The sequence below is a fragment of the Arabidopsis lyrata genome, assembly GCF_000004255.2.
Source record: "Arabidopsis lyrata subsp. lyrata unplaced genomic scaffold ARALYscaffold_1, whole genome shotgun sequence".
Taxonomy (NCBI): domain Eukaryota; kingdom Viridiplantae; phylum Streptophyta; class Magnoliopsida; order Brassicales; family Brassicaceae; genus Arabidopsis; species Arabidopsis lyrata.
This window is the reverse complement of record NW_003302555.1, coordinates 1,462,107-1,488,993: the sequence shown is the minus strand read 5'-3', so window position 1 is coordinate 1,488,993 and position 26,887 is coordinate 1,462,107. Positions and strand designations below refer to the sequence as shown.

At 35.8% G+C, this 26,887-nt stretch overlaps 6 protein-coding genes across 7 annotated transcripts; 3 read left to right on the top strand and 3 right to left on the bottom strand.

Annotated features, from left to right (window-relative positions):
• Positions 1 to 105: 105 nt before the first annotated feature.
• On the bottom strand, positions 106 to 2,700 carry LOC9325575 (cysteine-rich repeat secretory protein 3). The gene is made up of 4 exons (XM_021012395.1): positions 1,893 to 2,700; positions 1,167 to 1,553; positions 535 to 642; positions 106 to 362 (listed from the first exon to the last, which is right to left on the bottom strand). Exons 1-4 carry the CDS (start codon positions 2,311 to 2,313, stop codon positions 355 to 357), a joined length of 924 nt encoding a protein of 307 aa, XP_020868054.1. The 5' UTR covers positions 2,314 to 2,700; the 3' UTR covers positions 106 to 354.
• Positions 2,701 to 3,355: 655 nt separating this feature from the next.
• On the bottom strand, positions 3,356 to 8,010 carry LOC9328284 (pre-mRNA-processing factor 19 homolog 1). The gene is made up of 18 exons (XM_002889464.2): positions 7,756 to 8,010; positions 7,579 to 7,664; positions 7,267 to 7,338; positions 7,116 to 7,178; positions 6,760 to 6,846; positions 6,457 to 6,598; positions 6,246 to 6,367; positions 5,920 to 6,036; positions 5,471 to 5,566; positions 5,321 to 5,380; positions 5,037 to 5,111; positions 4,828 to 4,932; positions 4,534 to 4,650; positions 4,365 to 4,442; positions 4,190 to 4,274; positions 4,051 to 4,102; positions 3,788 to 3,858; positions 3,356 to 3,696 (listed from the first exon to the last, which is right to left on the bottom strand). Exons 1-18 carry the CDS (start codon positions 7,766 to 7,768, stop codon positions 3,569 to 3,571), a joined length of 1,569 nt encoding a protein of 522 aa, XP_002889510.1. The 5' UTR covers positions 7,769 to 8,010; the 3' UTR covers positions 3,356 to 3,568.
• A 1,568-nt stretch (positions 8,011 to 9,578) lies between these two features.
• LOC9328283 lies at positions 9,579 to 12,888 on the top strand. Its single transcript, XM_002892175.2, has 6 exons — positions 9,579 to 9,944; positions 10,034 to 10,203; positions 11,216 to 11,908; positions 12,019 to 12,210; positions 12,305 to 12,430; positions 12,520 to 12,888. The coding sequence occupies exons 2-6, from the start codon at positions 10,162 to 10,164 to the stop codon at positions 12,625 to 12,627; spliced, it is 1,161 nt and encodes a 386-aa protein (XP_002892221.1). The 5' UTR covers positions 9,579 to 9,944; positions 10,034 to 10,161; the 3' UTR covers positions 12,628 to 12,888.
• Positions 12,889 to 14,174: 1,286 nt separating this feature from the next.
• On the top strand, positions 14,175 to 18,637 carry LOC9325574. 2 transcript variants are annotated; one of them, XM_021012553.1, is made up of 4 exons: positions 14,175 to 14,479; positions 14,962 to 16,078; positions 16,177 to 17,062; positions 18,420 to 18,637. In XM_021012553.1, exons 2-3 carry the CDS (start codon positions 15,008 to 15,010, stop codon positions 16,336 to 16,338), a joined length of 1,233 nt encoding a protein of 410 aa, XP_020868212.1. In that variant the 5' UTR covers positions 14,175 to 14,479; positions 14,962 to 15,007; the 3' UTR covers positions 16,339 to 17,062; positions 18,420 to 18,637. The 2 variants fall into 2 exon arrangements, with proteins under 2 accessions (XP_020868212.1, XP_020868211.1); XM_021012552.1 differs by having other exon boundaries at positions 18,368 to 18,637.
• A 107-nt stretch (positions 18,638 to 18,744) lies between these two features.
• LOC9328282 (60S ribosomal protein L23) lies at positions 18,745 to 20,360 on the bottom strand. The gene is made up of 3 exons (XM_002889463.2): positions 20,252 to 20,360; positions 19,873 to 20,157; positions 18,745 to 19,013 (listed from the first exon to the last, which is right to left on the bottom strand). The coding sequence occupies exons 1-3, from the start codon at positions 20,262 to 20,264 to the stop codon at positions 18,889 to 18,891; spliced, it is 423 nt and encodes a 140-aa protein (XP_002889509.1). The 5' UTR covers positions 20,265 to 20,360; the 3' UTR covers positions 18,745 to 18,888.
• Positions 20,361 to 21,238: 878 nt separating this feature from the next.
• LOC9325573 lies at positions 21,239 to 25,321 on the top strand. The gene is made up of 6 exons (XM_002892173.2): positions 21,239 to 22,338; positions 22,421 to 23,088; positions 23,160 to 23,373; positions 23,460 to 23,915; positions 23,996 to 24,182; positions 24,253 to 25,321. Exons 1-6 carry the CDS (start codon positions 21,733 to 21,735, stop codon positions 25,218 to 25,220), a joined length of 3,099 nt encoding a protein of 1,032 aa, XP_002892219.1. The 5' UTR covers positions 21,239 to 21,732; the 3' UTR covers positions 25,221 to 25,321.
• The last annotated feature ends 1,566 nt before the right edge of the window (positions 25,322 to 26,887 follow it).

Genomic DNA, 26,887 nt, shown 5'->3' with positions numbered 1-26,887 from the left:
TTGACAACATTTATATTAATGGAAAATTACTTAAGTGGTCAATTAAGATAGTGTAAAAAGTAATAAGTAACAAATTTCAATGGTAGTGTATGATGATTTGGTCAGTTGGAATAGTTAGTGTAATCGATTGAGAAAAACAAAATTCTTTTTTGTTCACATTTTTCCATCCACCAGAAGAAATTCCTACCTCCCAATAATCTGAACTAATACAAAGAAAATATAATATAATAACAATTTTTTTATGGAAGTTTAAAAGTTTGGACTTGGGAATTAATAGCCTCAAAGAAATAAAAATTAAACTTGTGCCTCTCTTATGAGGGATTGGACTCCTTTTGTTCTCTTCCCCTCCAACTTTCAATAGTCTGCCAAAATAGATATCATTGTAAATGAGTAATAACAATTCCAAATAATCTTCCCTTTACTATATTCTACATCACATGTGCATGTGTTTTGTATACTATATGCATGTACCTTACACGTATGTAATTGAAAAGATGCTTATGTATGTAAGTATATAGGTGAAGAAAATGGTACCGTCATGTTTCTTCCTCATCAAGTTTTTGGCAAAAAGCAAGCAAATGACAAGAAAGCCAACACCAGCTGCTCCTCCTACTATTATTGCCACCGTCTTCCCTGTTGCTCCTGTCCACATTTTCATTTCTTTTTGGCATCAATATTAATTTCAATTGTACAATGTTCATGACCCCATTAATGATATATAAACAAAATACATCTATTTTTTCCGAGGGTACTCAAAGAATTTTTGAAGAAAATTATTAGTGGTAGACCATTTCTCTGAAGAGCACTTTTCAATGAATAACACTTCGTTAAATAATTCATTTGTTCTTCCTATGGGTGGAAAAATATTTAATGAAAGCATAATAAATAAAGTATTATTAATTGAACAACCTATAGGGAATATTGAGAATTCCAAGGAATAATTGTTACCAATTAAAAGAAAAAGTACACAATTCTTTTTTTTTTTTTCCGTTAAAAAAATGTAATTTTTGAGACTGAAAACGGAAGAACAAAGTCCCACTCAGAAATCTTCAAATTAAAGTGACGATCCTTAGTTTAAAATCGGAAACTTTCCAAATTGAGAAAAGATTGATGCTTTTTTTTGGTAAATGACCCAATTATAGTAAACCCAGAAATCAAAAACTAACCTGTAGAAGACGAAGGATCTGAATTTGAAGAGCCCGAGCTAGAGGAAGAAGACGAAGATGAAGAAGAAGAAGATCTTCTGGGGACACCATTTGGGTAATAACTATAAGCGATGAAACACTTATGGAGGTAAATCTGACCGGAGATTGAGCTTCCACATTCCACCTGAGCTTTCTCGAGTGCGTTCTTTATGCATCCGCTGCAATCGGTGTCTCCGACATCGCCTTCGCATTGTCCTAAAACGTAGACAGATTCGTACGTAGTAGCGTAGAATCCATGACCTGATACTACGCCGTTTTGCATCACCCCAAACGCCGTATCTCTTCTCTCTTCGAACCCTGTTCCGGCGATGTTGCTCTTCCCGCAAGTCTTGAACAACATCTCCATCCCTGCATAATTATATAAACCGGAAATTCGATATTAGAGAAACCAAACCGGTTTAAAGATAAAAAAACCTAAATTGAAACATCCTACTTCACATCTGGCCAAGGGTGTTGAATGAACCAATTCATTTCAAACCAAACCGGAAAACTCTGGTGAAAAATACATGAACTTTTGGGGTTCAGCTAAACCAAAACCAAAAATCAAATTACCGGTTCGATTAAACCAGAGAAATGCTGATTGTCATCTCAAGTGGCGGTTTGATGGTTAGTCTGGTTAAGGTTAAAATCGACGAACCCGAGGAATTGAATTTCCGGTTTGATTGAAGAAGAAGAAGAAAGGGTTACCTGAAATTTGAGAAAAGCCAGCAACTTCATAGAGAAGATAACAGCCGGAAAGTTGAACTCTTGAAGCAATGGTTTTGCCACAGAGCTTGTCGGAGAGAACAGGAAGACGACTAACACAGTTGTAACAGTCATGGTTGCTTAAATCTCCTCTGCACTGGAACAGACCAGTGATTGTAGTTGTGCTTGTTCCTGTTGTGGTCTTGTAGAATCTGGTTTTAGTAGACTGCGAGACCAATGAGCCGAACATAGCAGAGAGAGCTTGTGAGTATAAACCAGATGGATCTGAGAATTGCTGTCTTGCACATCCTTTGTAGATTAAGGTTGTGTATTCCGTTGTTGCAGATTCTACTACGACATTGAGATCTGCAAACAGCAGAGACATCATCAAGATGATGTTGAGGAATGAGATTGAAAGACCCATTTTTTTCTGTGTGGATTATTTTGGTGGTTTGCTTTTGAGGTTTGTTGGAAGAAAGATTGGGGGAAAAATCAAAGCATTGGCTTTCTCATTGTAGAGATATTGAAAGATGGAATCTTTGTGGGAGTTTTTTGGTCTTATGGGTTTTTGAGTTTGTGTAATTGGTTGCTTGGTGGCTCAGTAAAGCTTTAATTTTTGTGTCTGTCTTCTAGGTTTCTGGGTTCTTTGTTTTTTTGGCTTTGGCTTTTGATGACCATGTGAGAGGAGATTAGGGGAGAGAGAGTCTCTTTTTCCTTTTAACGCTTCTGAGCCATTCAGTTCTGAAACTGTACAATGTTTGATTTACTGCAGCAACTATAATAAATACTAATTTAGAGTTATTGATTGAAATCTTCAATAACAGTTTATTTATTGCTTAGCATCCTTTTTACCACCTACCTACTAGTGACCTTTGAATCTAATTCAAAGTAAGTTTATCTCTAATCTAGTTTAAAGTCATTTCAGTGACTTACTTTGTGTAACATTCTGGTTTTAGTAGTTGGTTACTTTGGAAATTGGGTTTAGAGAAAGATACAAACTTTCTTGCACTTGATTGTTGATACCAAAAACATGTTTACAAAATTTAACTAATAACGGGATTACTAAAGATGAGCTATAAATAGAAAATTAAAAAGGCCAGAGAGAGAGAGTTAGTGAAAAGGAATCTGAGATTGGTGGGGAAATGGGAAGATTGTGAAGTGTGTTTTTTGACCACAGTACAGTCAAAATCTCTGTCTGTCTCAGGGTTTTCTAATTTCTATGACCATCTTCACAATTATTTTGTCTTCATTTCATTGTCTTTAAGACTCCCTAGCCCAAAAATAGGAATTTTTACTCTTTAATTATCAACGTCTATGTACATACACACAAGTGTTTAATTCTTACCGTTTAGGTTTCAACTGATTTGCTGATGATAATGATCAATCATATACATATGTATTTAGTTTTTATAGTATCTAGTGAGCAGCTAACTTTCTCTGAAACATGAAAAGCTTTATGTTGACACTTTCAGATCAAAGAGAGAGATTAATTGCAGATTCTTAAGGTACGATGATGTTACACGAAATTGTAGATTGAGAAAGAAAGGGAGAGCTCAGGTGTGTATATGCGACTGTGAAAGGGCCATCAAAAAAATACCAAACAGAACTGTAAAGATACAACAAAAATCGAGATAATTGAGAATTTAGCTACTCTTGATGATGGGACTTGAGGAATCTCTTCATGAATCTTGTGCAGAATCTTCAGTATCGTCATCGCCGGGTAAACCAAATATCCTGAGATTACGGTCCATTGAACCGACTGCTATGTATTTGGAGTCAAGTCCAAACTTAACACATGTTGCTTTACCTGCATATTCATGGATTTACAATGTCTGCATAATAGACTCAAAAAAGAAGGAAGAACACTGACTTCAAAAGCTTAATCATATAGCATTTACCTGCACCGGACAGATCGGGAAGAGTCTTGATTGGGTTCCATTCTGCTTTTACACTAGCTGTTTGGAATACTCTACACCATTGAAACAAACAAGTTTTTGATTATTATGATCTGCAAAAGAAACATATGCACATATACCCAAGTTGCATTTCTGGTGATAGCAGGTTATTTGAGTTTGCACAACTATCTTTCAATATCTCGTTATCAAAGTCGGCTCCTATATATATAAATTCCCAACATTGTGTGTATCAAAGTAGACCTCACCTTATATCTGAAGCAGCAATGCCAAGATAAGATCCACTATGGTCGAACTCCACTGCACACAAAAAATTCATTCAGGTCTTAAGAAATGAAAAACCAATCAACAATATAGACTAGTAACAGTGCTCAGGTAGTTGAATACCCGAGTTTGCATCTGGAAATTCAAAAGTTCGGAAGTTCTTTAACTTGCGCAAGTCCCACAACCTAACACCATCCTGTGCAGCAGTCTGTACAATTTCAAGAATAGTAAATATTGGTCAGTCAAAAAGAAACTCGTGCTATCCTTCTTTCTACTTAGTTGAGGTCAAAGTACCCACCGCAAGGAAATAACCGTTTTCAGAGAATGATATAGAGGTGATTTCTCCAGTGTGTCCGCCAAACTTTGCCACATTTGCCTATCAAACGAAAGAGATAGATGAAAGTGAAGTGAGAACAAGCTTACAAGTGACAACAGTTGATGATCAAGGGAGGTCAAAGAGTTTTTACCTGACTTTTTACATCCCAAATCTTAACAATAGATTGAGCAGTACCAGTTCCAAGAATGAGACCGTCGGGATGAAAAGCGGCAGCCGTGTAATCCACATTTTCGGAAGCATCTGTCACCTGAATAACAACAACAATAGTGAGAAAGACGCATGGAAGAAACATTTATGCTAGCAAGTCTAATTTATATTACCAATAAAGGAGGTAAATGTTTCATTGTTATATTAGCATAAAAAAAGAAATCTGAAACTGGAAAACAAGTATCAGTAGTTGCTTGTGGATGAAAATTATGGAGACCTGGGCAAGGCATAAACCGGAAGACAGATCATAGAAGCACCATGTACTGTCAAGAGATGCTGACACAAAGTATTTATTCGTTGCGTGGACAGTTACAGCTCGCACCTGAAAACCACATCATTGCTTTTACGTTAAACAGAACAAATATAAGTAACAGGTAAAACTGTATGAGATTGTAGCTTGTAGAAGTTCTTCAGTTACATCCTTACCTCTGCAGAGTGATCTTTCAATGTATGTCTACAGGTATAGTTCCCATCCTCGGAACTTCCCCAGATGCGGACTGTCTACAGAGTGTCAAAACATCAAACTAATCAATCCATTATGTAAGTCAACTGATTTTGCGGCTGTTAAATGACAAAATCTCTTCACTTACTACTCCTTAAAATCATGCAATTCTCAAAGGATAAGAGAAACTCCTACAATATATGATGTACAAGTTCTACACATAAATAATGTAAAACCGTAGGAGCTTGTACACATAATCTTGACTTACCTTGTCTGATGAAGCAGTTAACACAAGATCAGTGTCACCAACAAACTTAATGCTTGTAACCTGCAAAAGGAACAATGCATGTCAAGCACAAAACTACAAAGGAAAAGTTAAAAAAAAAGAAAAGTAAAAAGACTACGGCTCAAGACAGACCTTCTTTGAGTGACCAGTCAGCGTTGATAAGATTTGTCCTGAAGGACGATCAAAGAGAACGGCAGTTGTATCAATTCCCCCTGTAGCGATGACATCCTGATTACCACATATAAAAGGAAATTAAGAATAATACTTAATAGAGAACAGACACAGGAACCTCCGCATAGAAAAGGTATTGAATAATAAATAAATAAATGCAATGAATCAATACAAAAGAAGCACTGTTCAGCATGAATTAATAGAGGCTCATAGTATAATTTTTACGCTTAAAAAAAAATTCCCTAGAATTATATTGATAAGCATCCAAATGGGGATTCATGGCAGTGTACAAATTAATGTAAGCGCAAAAGTAAACATGTAACTATGACATTCAATGCAGTGACTTCCCAGAACAGAGAAAAGCTACATAAAGTGATGAATGGAATATAGAGAAGTTCCAGGTGTCAAACCTTAGAATGTAGGATGTCCATTGAAAAAATACCAGGTTTGTTGGTCTTGTGAAGTGGGTGGCTTGAGAGTTGGGTGAACTTCTCCAGAGCATCAATTGAAGCCAATGTTTTAGGGATCTAGAGAACAAATGAGGATAAATTATTAAGACAGAAGAACCACACGCAATACCAATTGAACTCCAAAAGTGCAGATATCAATTGTCTGGTACAGACAACTATATATTTAGCAACATGCACTGATAGATGCTAGCTGTATGTGTTACCTGTCTCTTTTGCCTTTTATTTTCTAACTAATATACTGATAGATACGAAGTTATATGTGTTACCTGTCTCTTTTTACGTTGCTGAGAAAGAGCAGCATTACAATCCGTCAGTTCTGTGATAACTTCAGCCGAAATTCCAAGACGCATTTTCTTTGCATCGGGCCCCTGCTCACCATCATCGATACCTATATTGCAACAATAAAACATAGTAGCTTGTTATAAGAGAATTTACCACATAGCCAACTTACTTTGAGAAGCAAACGTGCAAGCATACCTCGTTTACCGTTACTAAGAGCAGCATTCGATGTGGCAACTTCGGGCGCTGCAGGTAACTGCCTTTCAGCCTCTGCAAGCAATTGTCGTGATTCGTCTCTTTCTTTTTTAAGCCTAGCAATCACACGACAAGCAGCATCATGCTGCAAACAGAAGGAAAAGTTTACCCCCAAAAATCCATCAATCACCTTTATCACTAGCAATCAATGGAAACATACAGGAAAAGAAAACTAGAATACATAATAGATATTTGTAATTCATGTAGTCTGAAAAGGTGGTGGCACATGCACCTAACCATAATTACCTGATACAAAGCATGACTTAGCTCTTGCCTCGCAGTATGCAGTTGTTGTTCCAGTGCAAAATTTGATAGCATCAAACTGTCCCATTCCTACAAGCACAACAAATAGATAAACTTTTTAAGCATTTATTTCGCCTAAGTCAATAACCGGTGAACATTTTTGTCTTGCTATCAGTAACAAATGAACATATAATTCAATGTAAAGAGTAGATTGCAATCTGCTATGTCAAATAACTCAATTAGCGATGTAGACCCAAATCAAGTTCATAGATCCAGATGATCCTTAATAGACAGAGGGAAATTTTCAGAGTAAACTTTCCAACAAGAAAAGCAAGCTCAAAGCAAAAAAAAAAACTTACAGTTTGGAACGTTCCAAGCAATCCAGGGATGCTAGCTGTGTGTAATGGTTTTGGCTTTACGATCTGCAAAATGGTCCCGGATAGTGAATCAGGCTTTAATAAGTTTCTACAAAAAGTGCTCTGTGACAAATAACTCCAGCAGTTGCATTACCTTCCCAGTTTTGATGGGAACAATGTCATCAAGAGTATGTGGTTCACCAGTAACCGGGCATTTCCCATAATCCTACAAGGTACCAAAAGCAATCTATAAATTATCAAGGACGCATACACAACAAAGCTTTTATCTTTGAAACCGGAAATGCATTATCAAATTTTAACTACTGTCCATAATATCAAAAGGATTTTTACTAGTTGATATAAAACCAGATGCATTGACAAATCTGGAAAACTTTGAGCTTTTACACTAGCTGAAAAACCCTAGATAGGAGTCGAACGAACGGAGAAAAGCAAAGAGCTAACTTACCGATATATGCCTCTCGATTAGCCGCTTCTCGTAGAGCAAACCCGACTTCTTAGAAACCACAGGATCCTCCGGAACTTCGCCGGAAACTGTAGAGGAGAAAAGACCACAGTGTTAAGAACAGAAACAAAGCAAAAATAAAACCCTAAATCGGCAAATAAAGAAGAAAAAGTGCCTTACTTGCACAATTCATCTTCGAAGTATAAACGAAGAAGAAGAAGTATACGCAACACTAGAAGATTAATCGGCGAATCCTTAAAGAGACTGGGCTAGGGTTTAAACTACTCCGGTCCGGCGCTACTAAACAAAATCGCAGAAGCCGGGAGGACGATGAAGACGGAGAGAGAGAGAGAGAGAGATGCACAAATTGTTTAAGCTTAGGACAAATTGGGCCTTTTACGAGGACATGATTTATGCGTAATTGGGCTTTTCATGAAGCCCATTAGTACACGGATGTATTAACTTTTTGTTGTCATTCTTTTTTTCCTTTTTCTGTTTAAAGATTCTTTTAAAGTATAAGGTAGGACGACGATGTAGGGACCATTCTATTTGCACAAACGATAGATGTTTTCTTTGTGAACAAACAAATATTCGTAGCCGAAAAGTAGAATTCTCAAAAACTAAGATCATCCTTATTGGAAGGTGCTTAACTTGGTTCTTAGTTTAAAAGAAATTAAAATTGAAAGTTTAATTGATGATTTTGCAAAACAATGACTCTTACCTAAAAGTCGAAAATTGGGATAAAAACCAAAAAAATTACTAAGAACCAAAACTAAAGACCTCCCAACAATGTTGCTCTAACATATATAGCCCGAAAAAGGAACCTTTTATGAACAAATCATTTGGTCATATGAAAGTTACTTAGCAGACACCAATCAACAAAATTAATCAATATGTTTTACTACACTGATATTACTTAGCAGATCTTCGATTTATATAATCCTGTTACAAATAATATATTTGTGAAAGCTCTGCAAAACGTAAATCATCTCTTTTGGAAAATGCGTGTGCAAGTACTGCACTGAAAGCTTTTTGCCGAAGATGCTCTCTCATATATATCTCGCAAGTATCGATTCATCAAATCAGCTTTGATCTCAAGCTGTTTTCTTTTTCTTTTTTGCCAACAAGTTGCTATTTTTTTCTTTCTCTTCATTCTTTTCTCATCATTAATGATTTCTTGCAACCTTATTAATCTCCAATTCTTGAATCGTATGACCATGTTTATTTTATAACAGAGATATAATAACTAAACGAAACAAAACAAAAAAAAAAAAAAAAAAAAGCAAAAATCAAATGCCTGAGTGGTGATATAACTTATAGTGTATGTCCCAACCAGGACCAAAACAAATAAACTAAATCAGCTAGAGGAGAACGCAAAGAAATCGCCGTAATTATAAGAGTAAACTACTGCGTAATAGTCCATTGAAAGTAAGTTTTCTGAAGTTTTGAAGCTAAGTGAGGGACTATTTTGAACTTATCTGAGTAATAGTCAAAAATTGTAGTATCATTTATAGTTTTGAGAAATATATAATCTATAAATCACATTGGTGACCTTTTATTTACGTTATCTAATTAAGTCGATATATATTCAGATCTTTAAATGCATCTTTTCTTTTGCTGTACTCAGTTCATTATTTGGTTATGGTTGTTGTAAGAAAAACAACAATATAAGAAAACGACAACTCGAAGCATGGTGTGCTAAAACTTTTTTTTGGTGAGTGCATGGTGTGCTAAAACTAGCACTGTCACAGAATTTTTATCCAGAGCAAACCATTTTCATATGGAATTTTTAGTTTCCGAATTTAACTAAGCATCACGTAACATTTTTTCTTTTCCTCGAAATTTTCATTAAATTTGACTTTGTACAATCTTTATCTCTTTCTTTTCCAATTTTTCACTGACATTGTGTCATGGTCTCTTTTTTCTCCTTTTGTTTTTTTTTTCCACTTCTTACCAGCATTTAAAAAAACAGCCAAGTAAATAAATAGAAAATGAAAAAATAATATGGCTAAAAATAAAATAGAAAAGCCAAATTCTATAAATAGAAGGCTTAATTTAGCACAACTTTCAGTCAGAAAGTCAAAAATCATCACGACAAAAGAATTGGGTCAAACTCCTTTACCGGTCAACCAAGTCATCACTTAGGTGGGACCATTGTCTCCACGTGAACTCAATTCTTCCAATTGTTACACGCCACGTCACGAGAATAAGAAACTCCAGGACCAGCGCGTTTAACGTCAATTGCCACGCTGGCATTTTTCTTATTACATTTTGCATACATACACATATAGATACACATTTAAGCCAGAAGTATAAATAAAATGGTTACGATAACTTCCATAACCTTCAATTAGTTTCTCCAGAAAGCTGTAAGAAATTTCTTTTCTTCTCTGTCTTTTAAACAGATTTTTCTGTTCTTTTGTTCCAGTATTTTAATTCTTTGGATTTTCTTGTTCAGACATCACTAGCTCCTCTCACATTCAAGAAGCCTCCTCCAATAATTTTCCCTTTTCCTGGGGAATTTTCTCTCTCGATTCTTTCCCGGAATATCTTTCACAATTTGGAGACCATAACGAACACATAAACATGTCGCAGGACGTAATTTCGTCTCATGAGCAGCTCTCTATGGTACGTAACAATCCGTGCAATGTTAATTGTTTGTCCTTGAATCTGTTTTAATTAAGCCCTTGCATAGTTTCTCTTCTTTGTGTTTCCTCTTTTATGTCATACATTGCTTAAATGATTAAAAAGCATGTACTTTTTTCCTGAAATTTTTCTAAATTTTAACTATAAATATTTGTTCGAAGGGAATAAAATTATTTAATTAAGCTCAATATGTTTTGTTGGTAACATCGTTTTCTTAATTTTCTGAGTTATTCGATTTTATCTTTTGTCAAATTGCTTAATTCTTGTTTACTTTCTTTTCTGTTTCTGGTTATTCTATATTCAATTCAGTTCATATTCCAAAAGTCTCAAACGATAATTAGTAAAGCAAACTTTTTAGTGCTAACTCTTTTGTACGGTGTTCATACGTACCTTATAAGTTATAGCTAGCCAACCACAAATCGTCACAACTCACGAGACATAGATAGAATAGAACAGTTTATCAGAATTCAAAAGATGCTACATCTCTTCTTTCAGTAATTCCAGTAATTAAAATATGAACTTTTATTTATATTTTAAATATATAATAACAAGAATTTTTATTAGAAATATATTATTAGTGTATCAAAAACAATGATTCTTGCTCTTATTTGCTGTTAAAAAATCAGATGTTGGGTCTAATTAGGCAATGATTTGGTTCTAAAGAAACACAAGAATCCAAAAAGTTTCCTGTTATGGAAACTCTCCCTCCTTATCGTTAATTTCTTCTCTAGATTCCCTCTTGATCAAAACCACATAGAACGAACAAGATCTGGTCGTATAAGTGTACACTTTTCTATAAACGACTGTCTTAAGTTAAAAACTAATTATCTTTAGGTCATCTGAGTTATTGTTTCTTGTTTCACAAGAAAATCCTACCAAGTAGCTTCTTATGCAAGTCTTCAACGTATGCCAAAAAAAAAATTGCACGTATATTTATTTAATTACATCTTTTTTTCAGCAAATTCGATAATATACTGTTGTTGTTATTTTGTAGGATGAGATCACAAGCCCTCTCACCGCACAAATCTTCGATTTTTGCGATTCACAGTTATTTCAAGAAACCTTCAATCAAACTTCTGAAGTGACCTCTGCTTCAAACGGTTGTGGCTATGTCGAAAACAACAACACCAACAACTTTCCAGACAAATCCAACAGTGGTTCGAATCAGGATCGTGATGATAACAACGACAACGCGGACTTATCGATCATATTTGATTCACAAGATGATTTCGATAACGATATCACAGCTTCTATCGATTTCTCTTCATCCATCCAGTTCCCAGTCTCCGATCAACTCCAAGAGCAGTTTGATTTCACCGGAATTCAACTTCATCAGCCTCCGAACGCTCTCTACTCTTCCTCCTCCGGTGAACTTCTGCCTCCGCCTTTATCGGTTTTCGAAGAGGATTGTCTTTCTTCTGTCCCAAGTCACAATCTTGGCTCCATAAACCCTTCTTCTCCTTCTTGCTCTTTTTTGGGTAATACCGGTTTACCGACTTACATGACCGTAACCGGGAATATGATGAACACCGGTTTAGGATCTGGTTTTTACTCCGGGAGTATCCATCTCGGTTCTGATTTTAAACCATCACATGATCAATTGATGGAAATTCAGGCTGATAATGGTGGATTGTTCTGTCCAGATCCGATTAAACCCATCTTCAATCCAGGAGATCATCATCTCCAGGTATAAATTCCAAAACTTATGTATATAATTAAAAGGTATTACTGGCAAACAAATTGTGAAATGAAACCGGTCTGATACTAACCGGTTATGGGATTTTGTTTTTTTAATAGGGACTTGACGGTGGCGAGAACCAGAACCACATGGTGGCACAGCCGGTTCTTCCGCAGTTAGGGACGGAGATAACCGGTTTAGACGACCCGAGTTTCAACAAAGTTGGAAAACTCTCCGCGGAGCAGAGGAAAGAAAAGATTCATAGGTACATGAAGAAGAGAAACGAGAGGAATTTCAGCAAGAAAATCAAGGTCTTTGTGCTTAACCATCATAACCGGATTAAACCATATGTTATCCATATAATACCCGATATATTCAAATATTTTGGTTATATTTTTGTTGTAGTATGCATGTAGAAAGACATTGGCAGATAGTCGTCCAAGAGTTAGAGGAAGATTTGCAAAGAATGATGAATTTGGTGAACCAAATAGACAAGCTTGTTCAAGCCATCATGAAGAAGATGATGATGATGTAAGAATAATCTTGTCTTATTACAATTAGAAAAAGATTTGTTTTTGTTTCATATAATTAACCGTTTCTAAACCGGGTTTGGTTTGCAGGTGGGGGTAAAGGAAGAAGAACAATTAGTTGATTCTTCGGACATATTTTCACACATAAGTGGTGTGAACTCTTTCAAATGCAATTATCCAATTCAGTCTTGGATTTGAGTTGGATTACTTACATGGTCTTATGATTTACAAAAAAAATAAAATAGTATTATTATAGAGGTCTGTAATTTGTATATTTATTAGTACATTTTTTTGGCCATGACTCATAGTTTGTCGAATAATTAGAACATAAGAAAAAAGAGAGATGAATAATGGGTTTAGGCGGGTAATTATGAATAAAACTGTAGTGAGTGAGAGGGTTTGTTTATGTTACATAGAACATTACGAAATTTTGTAGATATATATTATATGGTATGATAATTATGATGTCTATTGTATTTGATGGGTGTTGTATAAATAATAATAATCATTTGAACAATATGAATAAGCAGTTGTGTTCAAGTTTGTCACTAATTTTCAGTATGTGGTTTAAAATTTGAAATATGAATACTGTATAGAAGAAACTTACTAATACACCTTCTACAAATTAATTATTTAACTTTAATTTTAGTGAAAGAGTGCCTCGATCCAATCTCACGCCAAAGGTCCAACGACAATAATACTTTTGTCATTTTATGTTGGTTGGTTTATTGATTCTTAATTTCGTCGTCAGACGTTTTAGAATTTAACATTAAATAATTATTATTGGATTTTAGTGACAGCTTAAGTTGTTTATTTTCTTGTTTCGGGTTTTATTTGAAAATATTTATAAAAACAATTAATTACGTTTCACATGTTAATTTCTCGATTGAGCACTTATATTATAGGAATAGTTGAAAACAACACAAATCTACTAATTATATAAAAAAATTATAAATTGAAGGTGTAGTTTATATATAGTTTCAAGAGGTTTTATTTAAAATAGTGGTTGACCATGCATGACCCATCCCTAAAGGTACGCCATGTTAGATGTTCCAAAATTTTGCTGGTTTTTTATTGTTTTTTTTTAACAACAAAAAGTATTGACAATAAACTCGTAACAGAAAAATGATGTTGATAAACAACATATTAATTTATCACAATTTTTTTTTTTGGTTATATTTGATTTGTTACTAGTTCACAAACAGAAAATGTATGCATACCAAATATGAGTACATGCAAACAATTTAGATGATGTATAAACGAGTAGCTCTGAAGTTTCTACGTTACAGTCTACGATATATATTTTTTTTGGAGAATTTAGTATTACGTCGATTAATACTCAGTACCTACTTGTTAGTTTTATACGATTAGTAGTTGCGAGTTAAGAAAACATATTATACATTAACAAAGGTTAGAGCCGGTGCCATTCGAATGCGTTGATTGTATTTAATCATCATTTAAGGAAAATGATTTTAGATAGAAGTGGACAATTATGTAAGATACACCTACCTCTAATTTTGAATTCAAGTAGACATGTTTTACGAATTCTTTATGCTGGTTATGAACACGGTTCACCATACCCTATTAGTGTACAGTTTTAGTAGATAAATCTTCTTGTCTCTATAAGACCATAACTACCAGAAATATTAGTTGAAATTAAAATAATTAATTAGAAGTTAATTAAATATATAGATAGTGACATGAGTGTGTTGTTTGATCCACCGAACACACACGCACCTCCCACTAAAAGCCAATTAACCAAAAGTTGTGAAAACAAGACTTAAGTGGAAGACTGATAAATCAAAATGAGTATTATAAAAGTGAATACAACGCGTTAGGTTTGTACAATACACATTTTTCTGATCATTCTCATATTTGATTAATTGCTTCAAAGCTTTGCCCACTTTCTTCTTCCTCACTTGATTCCTTAAGAGTAGAGGGAAACTTGTTTATGCTTTAAATTTGGTGAGACAGGCAAAAGAACGAGCAATAATCCACAAGGAGGATTATCATCTTGGTCGAAAATATTTCGTTGATCCAGTTTATCCAGGTAAAAAGCATTGCAATGAAAACTGTTTATAAAAAAAAAAAAAAAAAAAAAAATCAAAACAGTATTCGAGGGAATAACTATCAAACTGATTTATGTGCTCAAATCTTAATTGCCATTTGAGCTTGAAGATGCATCAAAAATTTGATCATTGCATGTTATTTTTTGCAGGTTTTTCGTTTCAATTAAAAAAGCTTTATAAATATTAACCCATAATTTCCAGTTTTTTTTTACCAATTAGTAAGCTCTGTTTAGCTTTGGCCGTTGGGTTTCAATTTCTGTTTTATAGTTATTTTGTGTTTTGAAGTTTGTTTCCAAAATTTGATGCATTTGGTTTTGAAAATGTAATCTGGCAAAGATGTAGATAAGAACCTGTCCTTACACTAGAATGGTTTTGAGTTAACTTATCTTTGTTATTTATGCACATAAAGACTTGTTAGGCTTCTGATTGTCCATAATGTTTGTCTTTTGTCCTGAAAAAACAGAGAATATTTCTCGATCAGGAATTCCTCTGGAATTTTGACAACAGAGATGGAGGGTGATACTCCTCATGCTCAAAACAATGACCCTGAGCACGACAATCCATTGATGAATGTGAACAATCCATCAAGCAACTTGACTTCTAAGAAAGATGCACAATGTTTGTCGGTTTTATGCAACGGGAAATGGTTACACATTGTTAGAAGCAGTCCCAAAGTATCATGTGAGGTCTCTACTTGTACAAGTCATTTTTCGAGCAAAGTAGGAGAAGACTATGATGCGGCTGAATCCGAAAAGATGCATAACAAGGTAATCTCTTTATCGAGTAAAACCTTGTCGTCAGACTACTCTCAGGGCATCCTTCAATTCACTATAAGAGCCAATGGAACGCCTCATTTTGTTTTCAAATTGGAGAATCAAAAAGATGTATATGTGGCAAGCTTAAGCAGCAATGTCCAAGACCAAAACTCGTATATGATCCATTTGCAAAGAGGAGAATCATTGTCATCATCATCATATCCAGTTGGTAGAATAAATATATCGACTTTGTTCTCAGAGAAAATCTTAGAGAGACAGTTTGTTTTGTTCAGTAGCAATGGCGAGCATCTCAAGATACCGCGTAGTATGAAAAACAGAGGATTGTCTAAAAATGTAGTCCATGAGATCAAGAACGATAAAAGAATCTCAAGATTGAGCAGAACAAGCTTCATACCTGGTTTAGGTTCTTGGGATCAGCAATTCCAAGAACCAAACTATGACCTTGAGAAGGTGAATCTGCTAGAAAACAACCTTCCAACAAATCTTGAAACATTAGCTGTTGTTGTGAAACAAGAGACTCTTGAGGAAGAAATTGGAGGTTGGGGATTAAAGTTCTTGAAGAGATCGCCCATGGTCCAAAGAACTAATGATGCTACTGAGACTGAAACTACAACATCTTCGATGATAAGTATGAATGTTGTGATTTCTTCAGGGGTTCATGGAGGGCCTGAAGATGGACCTTTGAGTTTGATAGAGAGATGGAAATCTCAAGGAAAGTGTGACTGTGGAGGATGGGACTTGGGTTGTTCCCTAACGCTTCTTAAAGGCCAACCACAGAAAGACCAGTTCGAGCTACTCAAAGAGGTAACTAACACTCATTCATTTCGTCTTAACACATCAATCTTATAGCCAATCCCCTTTAACAAAGAAGCTATTTTGATAATCTTTTGGTGCTGTTTCAGGGTTCAAAGCATGAAACGAGTGGATTAAAGATTGTGAATGTTAGTGGAGGAGTCTACTTAGTTCAATTCGAAGGAAAGTTGACTAGTCTGCAATCATTTGCAATTGCTTTGGCATTCATACATAGCCAGAAGCGCTTAGACCGTTGCATCTTACATATTTGAACTACTAGTTAAGCTTTTTCCTTATGTTAATAATAACAGAACTGGAAAGAAATTGTAAGAATGTCTAAATAGCCAAAAGATTTGAATGTCGGATACATATTGTCAGAGAACAAACGAGAATTTTGGTAGCAAAGATATTTTTAACAGATAAATATTGTTAACTCTATGTATTATAAACTCATCAGATTCTCTCACAGAAACAAAGCCATGGAAAGAAAAAGGAAATCTTTTTATGACCGTTAGTTAATTTCCTTTTTTTCTTTTGAGAACCTCTTTGCTTATAAATAGATAAATACTCTCTCACACAGACTCAACGCTTGTTATCTAATTATTCCTTGAGAGACAAATCAAAACTCTCTTCTTCGTCTTCTTCTTCTTCTCGAGCCAATTATACAGAGACTCTCTGTGAATTTCGATGATCCAAGTAGACATTGAAGAAGTAAAAGCCGATGATGATGATCTCTGCAACATCCGTAATTGATCGGAGCGGAAATAATATAATCGTTTCGTGATTGAATGATGATCTCCATCAAATCTCCGTCAAAATCAAGATCGATTTCAATTGGCCCTAAATTCACCAGATAATGACCTAGCCACCGAGATGCTTTCACCGGAGAGTACATACATGGAAAAAGAGGATAGTCGTCGTTTATCTTGAGAATTCAAGATATGTCAAGTTTCGGAACAATCACAAGTCGCCTAGTGCGTATATCACAACCTACAGGTACACAACTTTCTTACCTTTTTTTCCTTTTTTTTTTTTAAAATAAAATATAACAATTTGGATTTCAAAAATTTTTTTAAAAAAAAAGAATTTAGGTTTTTCACTTTTGATTTTTCTGATTTATTAGTAAATATAAAAGTTTTTTCAAATATTTTGAAAGTAAATAGTTTTAATTTTACTAAATATTTTAATTAACCAAATATTTTAATAATTAAAATATCTAAGTGTTAAATTTAAATACGTCGAAAACTAACCAGACTTAGCATCCCTTCCTTTTGGTCCGTAAGTCTTGCGGTGTCATAAGTTCAACTTGTTTTCACGTATGGTAAATTTAACGCTTAGATCTGTTTTAAATATTAATAATAAAATTTAACTATAACTTTAAACTAAAAATATTTTAATCTTTAAAATATCTAAGTGTTAATTTTTATTACGTCAAAAACTAACCGAACTTAGCATCCCGTCTTTTTGGTCCGTATTGCGGTGTCATAAGTTCAGCATGTTTTCACGTATAGTAAATTTAACGCTTAGATCTGTTTTAAATATTAATAATAAAATTTAACTATAACTTTAAACTAAAAATATTTTAATCTTTAAAATATCTAAGTGTTAATTTTTATTACGTCGAAAACTAACCGAACTTAGTATCCCGTCTTTTTGGTCCGTAAGTTTTGCGGTGTCATAAGTTCAACATGTTTTCACGTATAGTAAATTTAACGCTTAGATATGTTTTAAATAATAATAATAAAATTTAACTAAAACTTTAAACTAAAAATATTTTAATCCTTAAAATATCTGAGTGTTAAATTTTATTACGCCGAAAACTAACCGGACTTAGCATCCCGTCCTTTTGGTCCGTAAGTCTTGTGGTGTCATAAGTTCAACTTGTTTTCACGTATGGTAAATTTAACGCTTAGCTATGTTTTAAATATTAAAAAAAAATTAATTAAAACTTTAAACTAAAAATATTTTTAATCTTTAAAATATCTTAGTGTTAAATTTTAATACGTTGAAAACTGACTTAGCATCTCGTCTATTAATTAGGTCCGTAAGCTTTACTGTCATAAGTTAAACATGTTTTCACGTATTGTAAATTTAATGCTTAATTATGTTTTAAATAATAATAAAAAATAACTAAAATCTTTTAACTAAAAATGTTTTAATTTTTACAATATCCAAGACTTTTGGGGGCTTTAAAAAATTTTAAAAGTCTTAATAGTCATTATTTTCCTAATCATACTTTATTGGCTTTAGTTAATTTAATGTCGAAAACTGATCGGATTTAGCATCATGTCCTTTAATTAGGTCCGTAAGTTCAACATGTTTTCACATAGTGTAAATGTTAACCTTCTTAAAGGCGAACCACGGGAAGACCAGTTCAACTACTCATAGAGCTCGATTCATTTCTTAACCTTAAAGCTCGAGTGAGATAAGAGATCCTCTAACACATCAACCTTTTCGTGCTGTTACAAGGTTCAACGTGGGTTTAAAGATTGTGAATGGTCGTAAAGGACTCTACTTAGTTCAATTCAAGCAATGTTGAATGTTTTGCAATCATTTTCAATTGCTCAGGTATTCATACATAGCCAGAAGTTAAGAACGTTGCACCTGTAATCACCTTACACATTTTAACTAGTTAAGCTTTTTCCATATTGTGATGTGTTAATAACAACAGAACAGAAAGGAACTTGGAAAAATGTCTAAATAGCCAAAACATTTGAATGTCGGATACATATTGTCAGAAAATAAAAATATCTTGCTACCAAAATTCTCAAGTTTGTATTTAGACAGATCCATCAAATACAAGCAATTGATTGATCTGATCATTAGACAATGGCATTGGCAGCACTAGCAATCCTTGGCCAAAGATCAGCACACTCTTTCCCAATAGGACCAGTGATTGCAGAACCTTTCATTTCTCCCTTGGGGTTGACAATGACTCCAGCATTATCTGTGCAACAAAGAAACACAGAATCAGTACTTGCTTTCCATACACAATTACTAACAATGATCAAGTTGAGGGATATATAGAGTCCATATGGAGCAGATGCAAGCGTTCAAGCAATGAAGCATCTGTAACGAAGGACACAATTTAGTTTTCCAGACTTGTACGAGCATCAACACCCTCTAAGCGTGTCGGTGGATACTTGACTTAAGCCTGGTGATATCAATCATATAAACTGACTAAAGCCTATACACAATTACTAACAATGATCAAGTTGAGGAATATATAGAGTCCATATGGAGCAGATGCAAGCGTTCAAGCAATAAAGCATCTGTAACAAAGGACACAATTTAGTTTTCCAGACTTGTACGAGCATCAACACCCTCTAAGCGTGTCGGTGGATACTTGACTTAAGCCTGGTTATATCAATCATATAAACTGACTAAAGCCTAAAGGTTTACTAAAATCATAGAATCAGTAATACAAGAACAATGAGAATGTAGAGTTCAAATGGAGCAGATGCAAGCGTTTGAGCATGACAGTATCTGTAACGATAGAACACATTTAGGTATACCAGATTTTGTTTTGTATTTATACACCCTCTTAATGTGTCGGTGGATACATGACACAATTCTGGAAAATGTAAGTAGTCAATAGCCACTAGATAGTATCTCTATCTATTCATAAGCTACATGACCAATAGAACACAACCAAGCAATTGATAGTAAAAGAAGGAATTTGGAGTCCAAATGGAGCAGATTCAAGCTTTGAAGCATTACAGTAACTGTATTAATCACTCTCTTAAGCTTGGTGAAGAAATTATGAATCCTATAAGGGTATTTAGGGAGAAAGAAAGATATCTGACCTTCGAAGTACATGAAAACACCATCCTTTCGGCGCCATGGTTTGCGTTGCCTGACGATGACGGCAGGAAGAACCTTTTTCCGGAGATCAGGCTTACCCTTTTTGACGGTGGCCATCACCATGTCGCCGACGCAAGCAGAAGGTAATCGATTAAGACGACCTTTGATACCTTTCACTGAGATTATGTACAGATTCTTAGCACCGGTGTTATCGGCACAGTTCACCGTCGCCGCCACCGGAAGACCCAGCGACATCCTGAATTTGTTACCCGACGTACCTCCACGCCCTAATCAAAAACAATGCGGAAAACTGAATGAATACACATTGATACATTGTAAACGTATCAGATCTAATAACTAAGATAGAAGAAAAGCACGAACCTCGCTTCGACATTGTTGACGGCTAGAAGAGAAATCTGGAGTTACATTTTTAGGGTTTCCGGTGTGATTTATACTGACTCATACTTCTAGGGTTTCACTAGGCTTAAGATGGAAGAAGAAGACGATCGCGTTTTAAAGCCCAAGTTTAATGTATTTTAGGCCCATTAAAGCCCACGAAAAGTTTTAAATCAGAAGCGTCTTATTATTTGGAGAGTCCCACATCGGAAAGCTGAGAGGGTTTGCCAATGGAAACATCAGTATAAATATACTTCACTCTCCTCAGCTTCAAATCACGCAGCCATGTGGTGAGCACATAGCGAACTATTCTTTCGCCTTTTACTAAAGAATACCGTGTGCTCTCCACGCTAAGTGGCATACGCCTATTTTTGGAGGGATCTCACTTCACTGTGAGACCCAACAACATACAGTTTAATATTTTTGTTGGAAAGATCTCAGCACGAATGTTTTGAAAAATGAATCATTATTACGTAACGATTTCTGAAAACTGTAACCAGGTTATTAAACCGTAGATAACCAATTAAATTTTTTAAAAGGTATTGTAGTGTCCTAAATTATAGGATCTTAGTTTTTTTTGGCTTGGTTCTGTTGATGTTGATGCATATGATCGACTTTGCTAAGTGGTGATCTGGAATCGATAGAATAAGATTTGAGGTTATTTATGATATTTGAATTGGTTTTTGCTGATGCCATTATTTGCCCAAGTTTCATGGTTGTAAGTTGTAACTTGTAAGAAGTGCATTTCTTCATAATCTTCTGTTATAGTTGTTTTTAAGGCTTGTAAGGTTTTCACGGAACTCAATTTGATTTGCAATTTTTGTCGATTCCTAAAACGTGATTGAATAGAGTTGACCTTACTTGGAAGTTTGAACAAATTCCATCATAAGATCATATATAGCTATCCAGTTTAACAATTGAAGGACAACATTTAAGTAACTGAGCAGACAGAATTGAGATTAAGTATTGACCCAAATTTTATCTTCTTTTTTTTTTCCGGATACATCAACAACAAAAAGGTGCAAAAGTATGTTGAGTAACAAGTTTCCAACTCTGTTTATGTTGGATTCTGTTGTCAACAATTTAAGGTTGGATTTTGTTTTTTCTTAAAAGGTTGTGTATATGGAAGAGAATTCAGATGAAATACAAGAAAAACAATAGAGTTGGCTTGGCAAAAGTTACTTGGAATAGGAGATTTGCTAATTATGGTTGATTTCACGAGTCTTCCTCATTTTACTCACATCCTCTATCCTTCCTTAGCACAGAGAAATTTGTTGTCGCTTAGCTTTTTCCAAGTTGTCTCGTCTTCCTCAACCTCCTCATTTCTCTCTGTTTTTTCTGTTCGTTGTCTCTCATTTTTCCCTTATTAAAACAAAGAACTCCTTCTCTCTCCTCACTTTCTCGGACATCTGATTTCTTAAACCCGAATCCGTCTGGTCTTTCTTCCTTCTTGCCTCCCCTCCGTGATGGTTCGTCATTCTCGGAGGGAGTCCTTTTTCGACATGGTTGGCTTTGAGGTTTGTCCTGATACTGATCTTCTCTGGCCATTCGGGAAGCTTGATGGTCTTGATCGGGATGAAATCCGTGAAACCGCGTATGAGATCTTTTTTGCCGCATGTCGATCATCACCTGGATTTGGAGGTAGAAATGCTCTCACATTCTACTCCAAGCACAATGGTGGTGACCATCAAGGGGATGGAATAGGAGGAGGAGGTGGGTCACCTAATGGGTCTGGATTCGGGTCTTTAGGAAGAAAAGAAGTGGTGACAACACCAACAAGCCGAGTAAAACGGGCGTTAGGGTTAAAGATGCTTAAACGATCTCCATCTAGGCGAATGTCGACAGTAGGGACCGTTGTAGGAGCCGTGTCAGCTCCTTCATCCCCTGGTAATAATGGAAGCATAGGAAGTGGTTCAGGACACTTCAGCCCTGGGGCTGGGTTTTTTACGGTCCCACCTTCTCGGCCTCGACGACCGTTAACCTCTGCAGAAATCATGAGGCAACAAATGAAGGTGACAGAGCAGAGTGACACTCGGCTTCGGAAAACCCTAATGAGGACGCTTGTTGGCCAAGTAAGCTCCTCTGTTTTTTAATTATGAATGAAACTCTGTTTCTTGATTAATTAAAGAAATGTTTATAACTGTTATTCTTTAGACTGGAAGGCGAGCAGAGACAATAATCCTTCCGTTAGAGCTTCTCCGTCACGTGAAATCATCGGAGTTTGGTGATGTACATGAGTATCAAATTTGGCAAAGACGGCAACTCAAAGTCCTTGAAGCTGGTCTTCTAATCCACCCATCAATCCCTCTTGAGAAGACCAACAACTCTGCAATGCGTCTCCGAGAAATCATCCGCCAGAGTGAGACAAAAGCCATCGACACCAGCAAAAACTCAGACATAATGCCGACATTATGTAACATTGTCTCCTCCTTATCATGGCGCAACAGCAATCCAACAACCGATGTATGCCATTGGGCTGATGGATACCCGCTTAATATTCATCTCTATGTGGCGCTTTTGCAGTCGATATTTGACGTACGTGATGAGACATTGGTTCTTGATGAGATCGATGAGCTTTTGGAACTGATGAAAAAGACATGGTTAATGTTGGGGATTACACGACCTATGCATAACCTGTGTTTCACTTGGGTTCTGTTTCATCAATACATTGTGACCTCACAGATGGAGCCAGACTTGCTTGGTGCCTCCCACGCCATGTTGGCTGAAGTTGCGAATGACGCCAAGAAGTCTGATCGCGAGGCTCTTTACGTGAAGCTCTTGACCTCGACATTGGCCTCTATGCAAGGATGGACTGAAAAAAGGTACATATTTTTGCCTTCTAAATGGACTTGATCACACAAAACTGGATCTGATTATGAATGTGTGATTATAGGTTGTTGAGCTATCATGATTATTTTCAACGAGGAAACGTGGGATTGATAGAGAATCTTCTGCCATTGGCGTTGTCTTCGTCTAAGATTTTGGGGGAGGACGTGACAATCTCTCAAGGGAATGGTCTAGATAAAGGTGATGTGAAATTAGTAGATTCTTCAGGGGATCGTGTTGATTACTATATAAGAGCATCTCTTAAAAACGCCTTCTCAAAGGTAATTTTGACTACAAAAATCACATGTGTTTTATATCTCTCTGTCTTTTTGGTTTCTCATATCAGTATTGTTCTAAAATGTGTCAGGTTATAGAAAACATGAAGGCCGAAATCGCAGAAACAGAGGAAGGAGAAGAAGCGGCAACTATGTTGCTTCGGCTAGCTAAGGAGACAGAGGAGCTTGCTTTGCGCGAGAGCGAGTGTTTTAGCCCTATACTTAAGAGATGGTACTTGGTTGCAGCTGGAGTTGCCTCGGTTTCGCTTCACCAATGTTATGGTTCCATCTTGATGCAATACTTAGCTGGTCGATCGACAATCACTAAAGAGACTGTTGAAGTTCTGCAAACGGCGGGGAAGCTCGAGAAGGTTCTTGTGCAGATGGTGGCAGAAGATTCAGAGGAATGTGAAGATGGAGGCAAAGGGCTTGTTAGAGAGATGGTTCCGTATGAAATCGATTCGATTATCTTACGACTACTAAGGCAATGGATTGACGAGAAGTTACAAACAGTTCAAGAATGTTTGAGCAGAGCAAAAGAAGCTGAAGTAGGTTTATTAAAGCTTTACTTGCAGTTCAAGTATACAAAATGTTTCATCTATTCAATCATTATTTTTTGTTTCTATAGACATGGAACCCGAAGTCAAAATCAGAACCTTATGCACAATCTGCTGGAGAGTTGATGAAGCTAGCGAATGATGCGATCCAGGAATTCTTTGAGATCCCTATTGGGATTACAGAGGATCTGGTTCATGATCTTGCTGATGGATTAGAAAAACTCTTCCAAGAATACACCACATTCGTAGCATCTTGTGGTAAGTGAAAGGATAAAATTTCTCATTTCGTACCAAACCATTGGTGACTGATTGGTGGTTTTGTTTTCAGGTTCAAAACAGAGTTACATTCCTACGCTTCCTCCACTTACAAGATGTAACCGAGACTCAAAGTTCGTGAAGCTGTGGAAGAAAGCCACGCCTTGTACTGCCTCGGGAGAAGAACTTAACCAAATTGGTGAAGCCACAGGTGGCAACCACCCGCGTCCTTCCACCAGCCGCGGAACCCAACGCCTCTACGTTCGTCTCAACACTTTACATTTCCTAAGCTCTCAACTTCACTCACTCAACAAATCCCTTTCTCTCAACCCGAGGGTCCTCCCCGCGACACGTAAACGCTGCCGCGAACGGACCAAATCATCATCGTATTTCGAATTCACTCAAGCGGGAATCGAATCCGCGTGCCAACATGTCTCTGAGGTTGCAGCTTACCGGTTAATCTTCCTGGACTCATACTCAGTATTCTACGAAAGCCTATACACCGGAGATGTCGCTAATGCGAGGATCAAACCAGGGTTGCGAATCTTGAAACATAACTTAACGTTAATGACCGCGATTCTTGCGGACCGAGCGCAAGCGTTGGCGATGAAAGAAGTCATGAAGGCTTCATTCGAAGTCGTTTTGACGGTTCTTCTCGCGGGAGGACATTCCCGAGTTTTCTATCGAACGGATCACGATTTTATCGAGGAAGATTTCGAGAGTTTAAAGAAGGTTTATTGCACTTGCGGCGAAGGACTAATCCCAGAGGAAGTGGTGGATCGAGAGGCAGAGACAGTTGAGGGAGTGATTCAGCTTATGGGCCAACCAACAGAACAACTTATGGAAGATTTTAGCATCGTGACATGCGAGTCAAGCGGAATGGGATTGGTCGGGACAGGACAAAAACTTCCCATGCCTCCAACGACTGGACGATGGAACAGGTCGGATCCAAACACGATTTTGCGAGTTCTTTGCTATAGAGACGATCGTGTCGCTAATCAGTTTTTGAAAAAATCGTTTCAATTGGGTAAACGAAGATGACACAAAGAGAAATAGTAAAAGGAATGTCATCTCGCTAAGACGTGATCAGTTGTATATTTTGAGATTAAGATGTTACAAAAAAAGAAAACATTGCTTGTTCATTAGATATTTTTCAAATATATATACAGAGATGTGACTTGTACTACAAGAAAAGTTAAAAATATTTCTTGTGAATCGATGAGACTCACCGAAAATCTGAGTAATGTAGCGAAGGCCTTTCACGGTCGTCATCTCGGGAGGAATGGTTTCCGGTTAGAAATTCAGATGCTCTAACTCTCTGAATGTGCCAAAACCAGATGCTTTTATTCAATTAGGGTTTTTGCAATTTGTGTTAAAGTTCGGATATTTGGAGTTATGTTTAAGTTCGGATTTAGCAAAATTCTACTATAAATTAAAGGTTTGTAATTGGTGAACGATCTCCCATGGCTTTCCCATCTTGTATTAGCCATCGATTCAGCCTTCTTGGTAATATAATTTTACGCACAAATAACAAATATGACCGTTACTCACTAAAACACAAATAATATCTTGATAAATTGTTACCGACTAAAAACTCAAACAATATTACGCACAAATAACAAATTTGACCGTTGTGAGCAAATTTCCATTAGTTTTGCAGCATAACTGAAATTTCCTTTTTCTTATCCTCGTCGTAAAACAAAAAAGAAACAATATAGACTTTCCTTTTTGTCCTATTGAACAACGTTTGCTTATAAATACTCTTCTTCCTTGTGAAATCATAATTCTTCATTCATCTTCTTTTTCAAAACGAAAACAAAAGAATCCATCTTTCATCATTCATCTCCTTTTTTTTTTTTTTTAATACCTCTTGTTTCTTCTGAAGCAAACCTCTGCGAATGTCTTACGGATATGATCGAGACCGTGAAGGAGATGATCCATTCATAGATTGAAGTAAGCCGATGATCTATGCAACGTCTGTAGGATTGGTCGTCGGAGGAAAACATCTAGTTTCGTGATTGATCACCATCCTCTGTCTTCTGTCAATCGGGTTTACCCTAATTTCACAGTTCTTGATGATCCGTTCTCATGAGATTAGTGGACGACAACCAGTGCAGTGACAGTGAAGAATGACTTGGCAATTGAACAGATCATGTTCGATGGACTTGGTAATGAAGATAAGTGTGATAGTTGGAGTTTCATCGATGTCACGATCAACAACTACATAACAGAGCAATGACGAACAACTTGACAATGGCTTTTCTTGTGACGACCAAACGAAGTCCAATAAGGTATAATACTTTCTTTATTTCTTTAATTATTTTTTTCAAATAAAAACTGATTTTTTTTATTTTTTTAATAAGTGTTGAATTTTTAATTTTTGTGTAAACTAATTGGATACAACATCCAAACCCCTAAGTGGTGTTATAGGTTCAATATGGTTTACACATAATTAAATTTTTAACACTTACTTTTTTTTTCTTAATGTTTTTGTTTTTTTTTTCTTTTTTTTTATAAGTGTTAAATTTTTAATTTTTGTGTAAACTAATTGGATACAACATCCAAACCCCTAAGTGGTGTTCTAGGTTCAATATGGTTTACACATAATTAAATTTTTTACACTTACTTTTTTTTTTTTTAATGTTTTTGTTTTTTTTTTCTTTTTTTTTATAAGTGTTAAATTTTTAATTTTTGTGTAAACTAATTGG